The following is a 12,186-nucleotide window of genomic DNA, read 5'->3' on the forward strand; positions in this document are numbered from 1 at the left end:
GGGTCTATGAACCACTACTGGCTGTTTTTACCTTCATTTACATCTCTCTCCACAGTTTTTAACTCCTTTCTTTTTTTTAAACTCAGACAGTGACATCACTTGAGCCTGAGCCGTAGATTTTACATGTTACATTGCCCAACACTGGCAGGCTTTGAAGTTGTCCTTTATCATTGCCAACTTTAAAAACTTGCTTGAGGCTTTGAAGAGTCAGTATAGTAAGGTAATATACAGCAACTCCAGAGGTCTGTACTTAGTTACCAGCTCCGTGAAGGCTTTTTGTCTCCCCTTAAAAAAAAAATAATCGCATGCTACGTCTGCAATGCTGTTTTGGAAAAAGGGGGAATACTGCTCATTTTCATTGGCCCTTTTATGTGCTTGTTTGTACAGTCCTTCACCAGTGTTTCTTCAGTTTGTGTACAGAGGACATAAAAATCCATGCCTCAATATAGGCTTCTAGCCACTGGTGTAATATAAATAGCAATAAAATGTGTAAGAAAACATATTGGATCGTGTATATTTACACAGCCAGGGCTCCCAAAGGAATCAACTCAATGTGCAGAAAACACGATTCAGCCATAGTCCACTCTCAGACAGCTCATTACACACAGTCTTTCAGAAATCAATTTCTGTTTTAGCATTTTCATTTACTCCTGGTGACAAAATAGTTACAGACTCCCTGCCTTTTTTCTCTTTCTACTCACTTGAAGAATCTGTTCAAAACGGTGGACTGTCTTTTCACTTGTTCATTTCATTGTCTTGAAATAGCAAAAGGCCCAGCCTTATGCATCTCTTCTTACACAAATATAGTAAGAGAAGGTTTTTTTCAGAAAGTTGCCTGGTTTAATTTTTTTGCTATTTTTACTTTGTCCAGGTTTTCGAGTATTCCTTGGAAATGCCTCAGGACAGCTCTACAAAGGGTATCAAAGGCAGTGTTTTTGAAAGAGTTTTCATTGTGAACTTCAAAGGACTTCAGAGCATCTGTGTAAATATTGCAGAGATTAGAAAGTGAAAAATCATTCCTCCCTACATAATCTGTCATTCTCTTGTCATGTCTCTTGTCATTGCAAGACAATTCTATTTACTGCTTTGACTACTGCGGCGTAAACATTTTGAAGAGCAGGGCTCCACACCTCCTTGGAGGATCATTCGGTAGGCTAACACTGTTCTTTAATTTTACTCTTTTGCCTAGCTAAATATTTTTTTTTCTGTTCTACATTTATATCATTCAAATATTGTCTCTGATTACTTGGTTTCGCCTTTAATTACCAGTTAGTGAAACTATATTTATTAAGATAACCCTGAAACCACTCAGGAATAATTTGGGATCATTCTCTCATAAAGTGTGATCACGTTTTGCAGTAACCATTAGGAAATTAATTTCTCCTATTTCAGAAACAAAGATTCCAACATCAGAGCTGAGGAAGAGCAGAGGTCTAAGTGCCTGACGCAGAATAAAAAACTTTTAGTTAAGTCTGGCAAAGGGCAATATACAAATGGTGGTATACAATTGTTCTCCCTTAGGTACAAGAAAGCTAATTTCAAAGCATTTTGAATTCACAGGGATGTTACCTGTGGAGTTTTAAGCTATTCGTTTTACTCATAGATTTCTGAGATATGTCTGGTACTGTTCTGCAGAGCAGTGACACTCACAGCTTCATAGTTTCAAGAAAGTGCTCCTTACAGCCACGAAAACTACAAAAAGGCAGCACCACTGCTCCTAAGCTCCAGACAAAGCAAGCAAAATTCACTGTAAGCTCTACTTACTGCATAACTGAGTACCCCAACGTTAATGAAAGCAATGCTGCAATTATCAACACAGGAATTTTGGAAGGAAAGAAATGAGACATATACATAATCTGGCAGTCTGCATTAGCAAGGAGCGCAGCACATCAGCAATATAGATTCGGTGCTCGTCCTGAAGCTCTTCAGGGGAGAGCACTTCTTAAGAAGGTGGGATAATCAACAGTCTTTATGCCACGATTGCTGAATCAAAAATTCTCAGCCCTGGTGATGGACAGTGTGAAGGAAAACATACAAACTGCCTGAACAGATGTTGTCTATCCCTAATTGTAACTGTATTTATCACTGGCTGAGATGGGCACTGACATAGAAATAGCCTACATAACAAATTCCTCTCAGCTTTATTTGCTTTTGCTGTTTATCACCATAGGACAGAAGGCTAATATTTTCTGAGTAACAAATTGAGCTTTTACACATTCAGCTTCCCTGATTTTCGTCCTTTTCCTGTTTTGTCAACAAGCCAACATCCACGGCAGGGTAGTCTATTCCAGAAAGAGTGTACCGTTGTCTACCAGAAAGCTGCCTGAGGTTTTCCATGCAGGAGCAGCCTCCATGAAAAAGGAATGTGGGTTCAGACAAAACGGCACCTCTCCTTGGACCCATGCTTTTGAGCACAGGACATGATCGTAGAATCATAGAATACTTTGGGTTGGAAGGGACCTTTAAAGGTCATCTAGTGCAACCCCCCCTGCAATGAGCAGGAACATCTTCAACTAGATCAAGTTGCTCCAAGCCCCGTCCAACCTGACCTTGAATGTTTCCAGGGATGGGGCACCTACCACCTCTCTGGGCAACCCATGCCAGTGTTTCACCACCCTCATTTGTAAAAAATCACAGTCTTAGCAGCAGCTGAGACTGGAGTGATCCTGGGGAGACAGAAATGATCTTTAAACTTTGAAGTATAATAATGCCCATGTCTGTCATAATGCCAGATTTATCCTATTATCCAGCCGTAAGTCAGAATCACACATTTCTGCCATTCTAGACACACAGGTTCATTGCCTACCTGTAGCTGGTAGATTGCCTCTCTCAGAGTAGTAGCTGTCTCATTGATCTATGGCTGTGCTGCCCTCATAAAGTAAATTAAATTCATGTTTTTTAAAGAAGACAGTTTGTATGAAATTGTCACTTTACATGACCTGATTTACTACTAATAAAAAAAAAACATTTTAAATATTCAAAACTATTTCCTGAAACTTATCATTTCTGGTTTTAGGTACCTCTCAAGCAGTAAATTATTCTGAGAGATAGATAGGAAGTCACTTTAAAGATCTCTGCGGTAAAATTTGTGTTAATGCTTTAGAGTTGTGTTTCTTTACAGAAACAAGGAAACATAATATCCTATCGTATACTCCATAATGTTATTTCTTATCATCCAAGGCAACATTTATTAATAATTGAAGTGCATATGATCTATTCCAACTATTAAAAATTACTGTTGAATGAGGGTAATTACTGAAAAGATGCAGAATTTATTTAAAAAATCATGAAGCTTGTTATATATTTTTATTGTCTGTCAAATAGTAGAATGGCAATTTTTCTAGCAGAGTAAGTTATTGCAAAGTTATTGCCAGTGTAAGTCATTGCAAAATAATCAAAAAGTGTGGTTTGCTTCTGCCCATTTCTTCCCACAACCTATGTCAATATTCAGAGACCGTGTTTATACAAAGATACAGTTTGAGAGTCCTCAGTGGGACAACAGATGCCTAAACCACAGTGTTGGGGAGGAGAGAAAAAGTAGCCGTCTAAGCATGTTTACTTTCAGCGACAAGGAAGTTCTAAATTGTCCCTAAGTGGTGACTCACTGGGTTGGGGCTATAAAAGTAAAGGTAACTGCTCTCTAAAACATCAGGGCTTCAGACTTCGCAAATCCAACATGATGCAATCAAGACTTTCAGCTGTCTTTTTCTTGTTGGGTTTGCCATTTTGCCTGGCAATACCTATTCCCCTCGAAGATAGCCATGAATTCACAGAGAAAGACCTTCAGTTTGCAGAGGTACAGTATAAAATAATTCGTTTGCATGGTTTATAAATAGTAAGTTGTGTAATTACAACTCTTTGGAAACTGGGCTTATTACTTCTTTTCCCTGTCTTAGCGCTATCTCAGGACTCACTATGATCTCCGTCCAAATCCTGCTGGCATAATGAGGAAGAGTGCCAACACAGTGGCATCTAAACTTCGAGAAATGCAAGCATTTTTTGGCTTGGAGGTGACAGGAAAGTTAGATGAAGAAACATATGAGCTGATGCAGAAACCAAGATGCGGTGTCCCAGATGTGGGGGAATATAACTTTTTCCCTAGAAAACTGAAATGGTCAAAAACTAATTTGACATACAGGTAAATGCATGACATTTTGAGTGTTATTACTGTTATTACCTTCTTTCCAGATACCTTGTCCAGTAGGTTGCTCAGTATATGAGGCTGATGGGAGAAAGATGCATTTGAGTTTGACAAAATGCATGTTGCAGTTTAAAATCTTTACAGACCCCTTTTGGAAAGGTGCCCCAAGCCTACCTTACAGCCCAAGGAAGTAAATGCGATTTTTTTTCCATTGTGCTGTTTCATTGAGGAAAACTGGTGTGGTGAAAGCTAGTAACTCCTCATCTGGCCTCCGTGTAGACACTCTGGGCACATCCATGGTGATGAATGGAAGAGGGGTAGGGACTAAGATCACACACCTCACCACTGATCCTCACAGTGCTTAAGCACTTCTTAGCTCTGCTTTGGACCTGGCTTAGTGTCTGCTTCATGTATGTCTTGTCCTGGACATGGCAGCATAGATGCAAAGCAGTCTGTGCAATGTGGATGTGAGAGCAGGGACTGATCCTTGTCCCTCTTCCGTTTCACAGTCCAGATGTAGGTATCTGTGCTTATCCAGGTGCTAGATATCTGAAGGGGTCAGACAGACCCCCTCACCATGACCTCAGAAAGCTGACCTTGGGAAGCTACGGTGCTGAGAAGCTTCTTCTCCCTTAATACCACAAGGTTGTCAACAGGGGGTTTTGACCAGCTGCAACCTGAGTTTCTTTAACAGATTCCAAATATGATATCACTGAACTCTAGCAATTCAGTATCTGGTGATAAATATTACTTTAATATGGATGATTCTAGCCTATAAAAAGCTCTTTGAATCATGTTTTGCTCCTTCAGGAAGTGACGATCATGAGATATTTTATATGGCATAAAAAAAGGTTGAAGTTACTGGTATGATTTGACTTAATACAGAATATATCTGTCATTTTCTATATCTTCTGGTGCATATAAAACTAATTACAGAAATCTATTGGATCGTTTCAGATTGCTCTGAATTATTCTAATGAAAATAGAAATGGTTCTTTTTAGAAATGGTTCTTTTTAGTTTTTTGAATACTGTATGCAGCTGCTGAGCTCTGGTTTTAGATAAGAACATAGGCAGGAAAAAAGCAAAAAATTTTAATGAAGTGCACAGTTGGATAAAAGTCGTATTACACATTTTCTGCAATTCACACTATTTGACTGGAGATATTAATCTGTTTGACAGAATTATGAATTACACTTCAGATCTGAGACGTGCTGAAGTAGACAGAGCTTTCAAAAAAGCATTCAAAGTTTGGTCTGATGTGACACCGCTTAACTTCACCAGAATAAGAAGTGGTATAGCTGATATCATGATCTCCTTTGGCACTAAAGGTAACACAGAACCAATTATTTTTACGTTCTACTAATTGCTGCCAATAAAATGGGATGATTGATGTCATTGTTTTGAATATTGTTTATAGAACATGGTGACTTTTACCCCTTCGATGGACCCTCTGGATTACTGGCTCATGCTTTCCCCCCTGGTCCAGACTATGGAGGAGATGCCCATTTTGATGATGATGAAGCTTGGTCAGATGATTCTAGAGGTAACAGAAGTTCCTGATTTATTTTAAATGGTGGTAGATGGATAATTTCGTCCTGTTTGATATCTGTAAACAGTTTGTTTTGCCTGTTTACTGTACATTAGTCATTATGTTCACTGTCTACTCATAGGAAGCTGGGTTTAATCTCCAATCATAAAGGGAAGTATAACATACACCTACTATAAATTTTAAGATATACACCTCCTAAATGCAGTGATTAAAAAAAGTCACAAACAAGGTATTTTGTCAGCTTGGCATTTCACTGAGCTTAAGGGCAGCTAGTTCTGATCACAGACTGATGGGAATTACCTTACTGAAATTTATAGAAAACACATATACTTAACTGCAAATCAGCTACCTACATCTAATCTGAAAATTCCATGCCTTGCCTATTCAGGACAGAGAACAATATAGTACAAATAGAACAAAGCACTATTTTTTTTTCATCACCGTGTTATTTCACCCTCCTAGCATCAAAGCTAATTGCTGCAATACTGAAAACGATATGGACTCTCTACCTGAGGTGAATTCCTGGAAGAAATGTTCATGACTTCACTAGGGATAAGATTTCACCCTAGAACTTTCCAGTGTTGCTAAGAAATTTCAAGAAATCTAAATCTGCCTACAGAGCAACATTTTCGAATAAAATTTAGGTTGAACACCAGCTATGAGATACTTAATCGATTAGGCCCTTTTTAAAACAAAACCCACGGTAGTTTGAAAAAGAGAAACAATTATACATCATTCTTCCATTAATCCAGTTGTCTCCTTCATTGTCCCATATGTTAAAGCACAATTAGTGGTTTAGTGTTCGTTAATTAGTCCAAGTCCACTCTGGTGATACAGGAAGTTATACGTTTACTTTCATGTATACATATACATTACATTTAATTTACTGGGGTTTTTTTATAGGGTATAACTTGTTTCTTGTTGCTGCCCATGAATTTGGTCATTCACTGGGACTTGAACACTCTAGAGACCCTGGAGCTCTGATGTTTCCAATTTACACATACACTGGAAAAACTGGTTTTGTGCTTCCTGACGATGATGTGCAAGGGATCCAAGAGCTCTATGGTAAGTCTGTGTAATATATAATACATGTTTCCTATATCATTATAACCCGTTACAGATGCACTCCACAGTTACTAAAGAGCTGCAGATGTTAAATAACAACAGTCATGACTGATCAAGATCAATTCACCGGATTCTTGGCAACCAGATTTCAAGAACAGATGATATTTAGCTTTTGTAGTTCATAGAGAAAAAAAAAAAAGAAAAAAAAAGAAGTAACACTGCAGAGTACAGTTGGCCTCTGTGCTGTCTCCTTTGGTGGTGAGCAGAGTCCTTGTACTTTTTGCCCCGCCTCAAAAGAGGAGGTAAAACAGAGCCTGAAGGGAGAAACAGAAATATCCATGTTTCATCATAGAATAAAGAATAAAAAGAATAAAAAGAAAAGATAATAAAACTTTTGGGGGACCTTCAAAACTTGGGATAAAGAAAGCAAGTCCATTTAACATTTTTGCAGCATAGCTGAACTGCAATTAATGTATTTGGCTGAAGGAGGGAAAGAGAGAACAGACTTTCCCCAGTACAAATCATCGTTCTGTTTGGGAACTCTTCCATGTCCTATTCAACCATGATCCAGAGAAAGGAAATGAACTTTGTCAAACTTAAGTCGTACTATATGATTCCAGGGGCTGGAGACAAAGATCCCAACCCAAAACATCCCAAAACACCAGAGAAATGTGATGCAGAGTTATCCCTTGATGCAATAACGGAACTTCGTGGAGAAATGCTGGTCTTCAAGGACAGGTAAAAAGACTGCCCTGTCATGGGTGGTGGGTACTGGATAAAATTTGAGCATGTGAAAACACCTTTTCAGTTTTTTACCAAAGATCTGAGTAAACATAAATTTAAAAATTCACAGATCAATATAGATGCCTCTAAGAAACTACGTCATAGATCTTTTTAGGCAGGATTTATAATACAGTTTGACTTGACTTCCCAGTGAAGTGAAGTGAAGATGTTATGGCTGAAGACTGAGACCGTTTGTACAAATTTATCATTCCACAGGGCTTTCTTCAACATGCACAAATATACTGACTTTTATTTGAATTAAATTCTACTACGTTCAGAAGCCTTACGTATGGCAACAGTGTTTCTCTTATTCTAAATGAAAAAAAGATTCATTTGTTTTTTGAGATGATCACTGTGTGAGTGACAGAAATGGTCTGCAGCTAGGTAACTAAGAGGAAAGGAAAGGTCTACTAGGGGTTCTATGTATTGAAAAAACTGTGTTGGAAAATAATTTAATTCTTCATTAGCTATTTTTTAGTATAGCACATCAAACATACTGCTATTCTGTACTATGACAAGAAAAATTAAATGCATTTTTCTTTTCCTGAACTAGGTTTTTCTGGCGACTGCACCCTCAGATGGTTGAGGCAGAACTGGTGTTACTTAAATCCTTTTGGCCAGACCTTCCAAACAAAATAGATGCAGCTTATGAAAACCCCATCAAAGATCTTGTGTTCATGTTTAAGGGTGAGTTTTCAGTTTTGTTGTTGGCAGAAAAATATACATATTTAGTCAAGCTTAGTGAGTGATGTAGAGGTAATAAATAGAAGAACAAAACATCCTACCTTCCTTGCTCATAAAACAAACTCTGTTGGTTTCATCCCATACAAATCTATACAATTTTCAGTGAATCACGAGATGTAGAATTAAGCTCAAGTGCCTAGGGTCATAGTTAGCATAAATAGTTTAATACCTGCTGAGTATGTGACCTAAGAATCTGTTATTTGTATGAAAATAAGGATCATGACATCCTCATTTTATTCTGCTCTCAAAGCTGAGCCTTTACAAAAGACTGATGCATATTCTGTTCGTATTTTCAGGAAAGAAAGTCTGGGCTTTGAATGGCTATGACATAGTTGAAGACTTTCCTAAAAAGATATATGAAATGGGGTTCCCGAAAGAAATGAAAAGAATAGATGCAGCCGTTCATATTGCAGACACTGGCAAGACTCTCTTTTTTACTGGAAATAAGTACTGGAGGTAAGGTGGAGACAGACTGGTGATTCTTTTCAGTGTCCCCAGTCATAACGTGTCCAGAAGTATCAAAAGATCAGCAGGTTGTTTCAAAGCAGGCACTCGATTGTGGCTCACATCGTGGTTTTCATTGGTATTATAGCTGTGCGGAATATGTCATAAAATTGTATGCAAGACTTTTTAAACATATGGGCACAGCCTCTAAAAGCCGAAAGAGTGAAAGAAAGGAAAGGTGAATAAAATGCCCTAATACAAGACAGTTTGTAATACGGTCATGTCTCCTAGACAGAATTCCCATCTTGCTTCCTTGAGTAGCTTGTGTGGCACAAAATGGTATCGGTACTGTGAGAGTGAGACCTATCCCACCCGAGTATGGCTGGGTTTTTCTGTCCATGAGTGGGGCTTACAGCCAGGTCTGATGCATAATTAAGATATTACCATCCCTTCCCAGTATCTCTGTGCCGAGCAGCCTCGGGGTAGGCTTGTAGTGCCAATACATCCAGGCACGATCACCTCCATATAATATGTACTTTAGAGATCAGTTCTGAAAATGTTGCTTTATTAGTTTTGTGTTTATTGAGCTTGTACTTTTGGTGGAAGAGTGCCCTGGGTTATTGCTCTGAGTTTCATGATCACATTAGACATAAGGTACCTAAAGGCGGCTGGCTCTTTCTGATGTTATATATGCCCTTTCAAAGCATACAAAGGGCACAGACCAATCTCCCAGCCTGTAAGTCTTCTGAATTTTTATTTTCTTGTGTGTTTAATTAGTTATGATGAAGAGGTGGAGGCTATGGAAGCAGGCTACCCCAGGCTGATAGAGGAAGAATTCGCAGGAATTGGTGATCGAGTGGATGCAGTCTATGAAAGAAATGGTTTGTAATCTGATAATGAAACTTTACTACAATTAACTGTTGCTGAAACTTGAGATTAATGTCCTGTGGGAAAACCTCTCTTCTGTAATTTTGATTTTTTCACAACAACAGTTCTGTTCTCAACTGAATCAGGTTTCTGATCTAACTTGCCCACTGGACAAGGTGCTCTTTTAAACTGTGTACATATATATTTGAGGAGCCAACAAAGACCTGCCTCCTTGCTTAGGAAACCTAAAGGGATATGCTTAATATAGGAGTATTATAATGTTCCTTCAAATGGAGCCCATTCCTGTCCAACTCTTCAAGGAGTATTTCCGAATCAGACTCTTAAACATTAACAGGCAAGCCCCCTATTTTCCTAAGCAAATGCTGTATAGAAATAAAATGTAGAGCTTGACACTAAATTAAAATACTAGTTATTTTAAAGAGATCCAGGTCTGGCAAATGGAATGAGGACCTTTGAAAATTTAGCTGAGCATTCTAGATACTAAAATATTACATTTAAAATAGTTATTAAATAATGAAAACAAGAAGTATAATTTTTATTAGAAGGATAATTTCAATGTGACAACATAGTTTTCTCAGGTTTAATTCATTTTAACTTTCCTTTTCCTTAGGTTATCTCTACTTCTTCAATGGACCGCTGCAGTTTGAATACAGCATCTGGAGCAAAAGAATTGTCCGTGTCCTGCATACCAACTCCATATTTTGGTGCTAATTACAGTTGAGTGCTATGTCATAGGCTGCAGAGCAGCTTGGAGTACATGGAAATAATAATGTGGGCATATAGATTTATTAGAGGACAGCAAGGTTCTGTGAAAAAGCACTGGCTACCTACCACCTAATGTATACTGTATATATGGAACTATATAGCTGTATGTCAGTCTGGGACTGAATTAACTTAATAGGAAAAGAAATCATTAGCAATTTCAAGGGGCATTACACCATTTAAAGTTTGTCTGGTATTGAAGTGAGATGCTGGATATATTGTACATGATCATGAGCACTACTAATTCCCAATAATCTGAGCATGTCTACCATCTTTCAAGGATCTCCTAGCATGTCCCTAGAAATAGACCTGATAAACCTAGTAGGGTTATATTTTTAAACCAGTCCTTCAGGTCTGTGTGAAATTACTGTTAGTGTACTGGGAATTCAGATGTGTAATGAATGAGTCAGGACTGCATGGTGACTCCCTGAGCTGGGTGACACCAGACTGCAACCCTGAAGTTAGACAATTCAAAGGTATTTGAATGTATCCCCATTTGAATGGGAATCCCCCCTGGAAATGAATGCCCCTGTCATCTTTCGAATGAGCAGAAGGAACGGAAGCAGCGAGGTGTCATTCCAAAGCAGACAGAAAAGCAAGAAAAGGGAAGAATGTTCCCTGCAGAAATCATCAGCCTGTATGACACTGGGGAAACCAGAACGTAGCAGCAACAACAAGAGAATCACGCAGGTTGAAACCTTGCATGAAGCTACATACAGTAAGTAACACGGCCCATGTTTGCAGCTGGTGTAAACTGAAGTAATTCGAGTGACATTTTTATAGAGGTTATGGCTAGCTGTGCCAGCAGAGAACCTGAACATTCAAATCAAAATATTCAAAAGAACCCTTTTTTTTCATGTTGGTCACTCTTTTGATATCTACAGCAATTGTTTCAGTAAAATGTAAGTTGTGTGGGGTTTTTTGTTTGTTTTTAATCAATGCAAATGGTGTGGGACTGTGATTATTTTTCGGTTTAAAAAATAATATTAAATAAACTGGAGGAACAAAATGACATTGTGAAATGACTCCGTGCTTGTCAGGCCACACCTGGAATCCTGTGTTCAGTTTTGCTTCCTGCTTTGCAGAAAAGATGTGGACTGGCTGGAGAGGGTCCAGAGCAGGGCCACAAAGGTGATCAAAGGACTGGGAAGGCTGCCATGTGAGGAAAGGCTGAGAGAAGTGGGTTTGTTCAGCCTTGAGAAAAGAAGGCTTAGGGGAGACGTTATCACCAAGTTCCAGTATTTAAAGGGTGGCTACAAAGAAGATGGAGACTCCCTTTTTACAAGGAATCACATGGAAGGCGAGGGGTAATGGGTGTAAGTTACTTCTGGGGAGATTCCAATTGGACACAAGAGGAAAATTTTTCACAATGAGAACAATCAGCCATTGGAATAGTGTCCCCAGGGAAGTGGTGGATTCCCCATCATTGGACACTTTTAGAGATTCATCTGGACACGGTGCTGGGCCATCTTGTCTAGAGCATGCTTTTGCCAAGGAAGGCTGGACCAGATGATCCTTGAGGTCCCTTCCAACCTGGTACCCTGTGATTCTATGATTCTGTCATTCCATAACTTAAATCAAAATATCCTACACTCTATGTCATAAAAGCAAGGCAGAGCTATTGGATAAAAGAAATCAGGAACCCTAATGTGTGCATTTTAGTCATTAAAATTTTCCTATCTATTTAAAAATCTGTTTTCCTTTTTTTTTCCCCTCTATAAAAAGAATGTTATAGAAAAGAGAGTAGGTGAGAAAGATAGAAAGACAGAAAGAGAGGAAAAAGGAAAGAACCCTCAAATTTGCACATGA

At 38.6% G+C, this 12,186-nt stretch overlaps 1 protein-coding gene across 1 annotated transcript; it reads left to right on the forward strand.

The window, feature by feature from the left end:
• Positions 1-3,643: 3,643 nt before the first annotated feature.
• Positions 3,644-11,372, forward strand: LOC141737956 (collagenase 3-like). Its single transcript, XM_074572968.1, has 10 exons — positions 3,644-3,796; positions 3,897-4,138; positions 5,322-5,470; positions 5,560-5,685; positions 6,595-6,756; positions 7,377-7,494; positions 8,093-8,226; positions 8,580-8,739; positions 9,505-9,608; positions 10,226-11,372. Exons 1-10 carry the CDS (start codon positions 3,677-3,679, stop codon positions 10,324-10,326), a joined length of 1,416 nt encoding a protein of 471 aa, XP_074429069.1. The 5' UTR covers positions 3,644-3,676; the 3' UTR covers positions 10,327-11,372.
• The last annotated feature ends 814 nt before the right edge of the window (positions 11,373-12,186 follow it).

This window comes from Larus michahellis, chromosome 1, assembly GCF_964199755.1.
Source record: "Larus michahellis chromosome 1, bLarMic1.1, whole genome shotgun sequence".
In the NCBI taxonomy this organism is placed as follows: domain Eukaryota; kingdom Metazoa; phylum Chordata; class Aves; order Charadriiformes; family Laridae; genus Larus; species Larus michahellis.

What these genes read in the sequence shown, in the direction of transcription:
- LOC141737956 (XM_074572968.1), top strand. Translation starts at nt 3,677, where the DNA reads ATGATGCAATCAAGACTTTCAGCTGTCTTTTTCTTGTTGGGTTTGCCA. An exon ending in AAGACCTTCAGTTTGCAGAG is followed by an intron (nt 3,797 to 3,896) that starts GTACAGTATAAA and finishes TCCCTGTCTTAG; the next exon opens with CGCTATCTCAGGACTCACTA. An exon ending in AAAACTAATTTGACATACAG is followed by an intron (nt 4,139 to 5,321) that starts GTAAATGCATGA and finishes TCTGTTTGACAG; the next exon opens with AATTATGAATTACACTTCAG.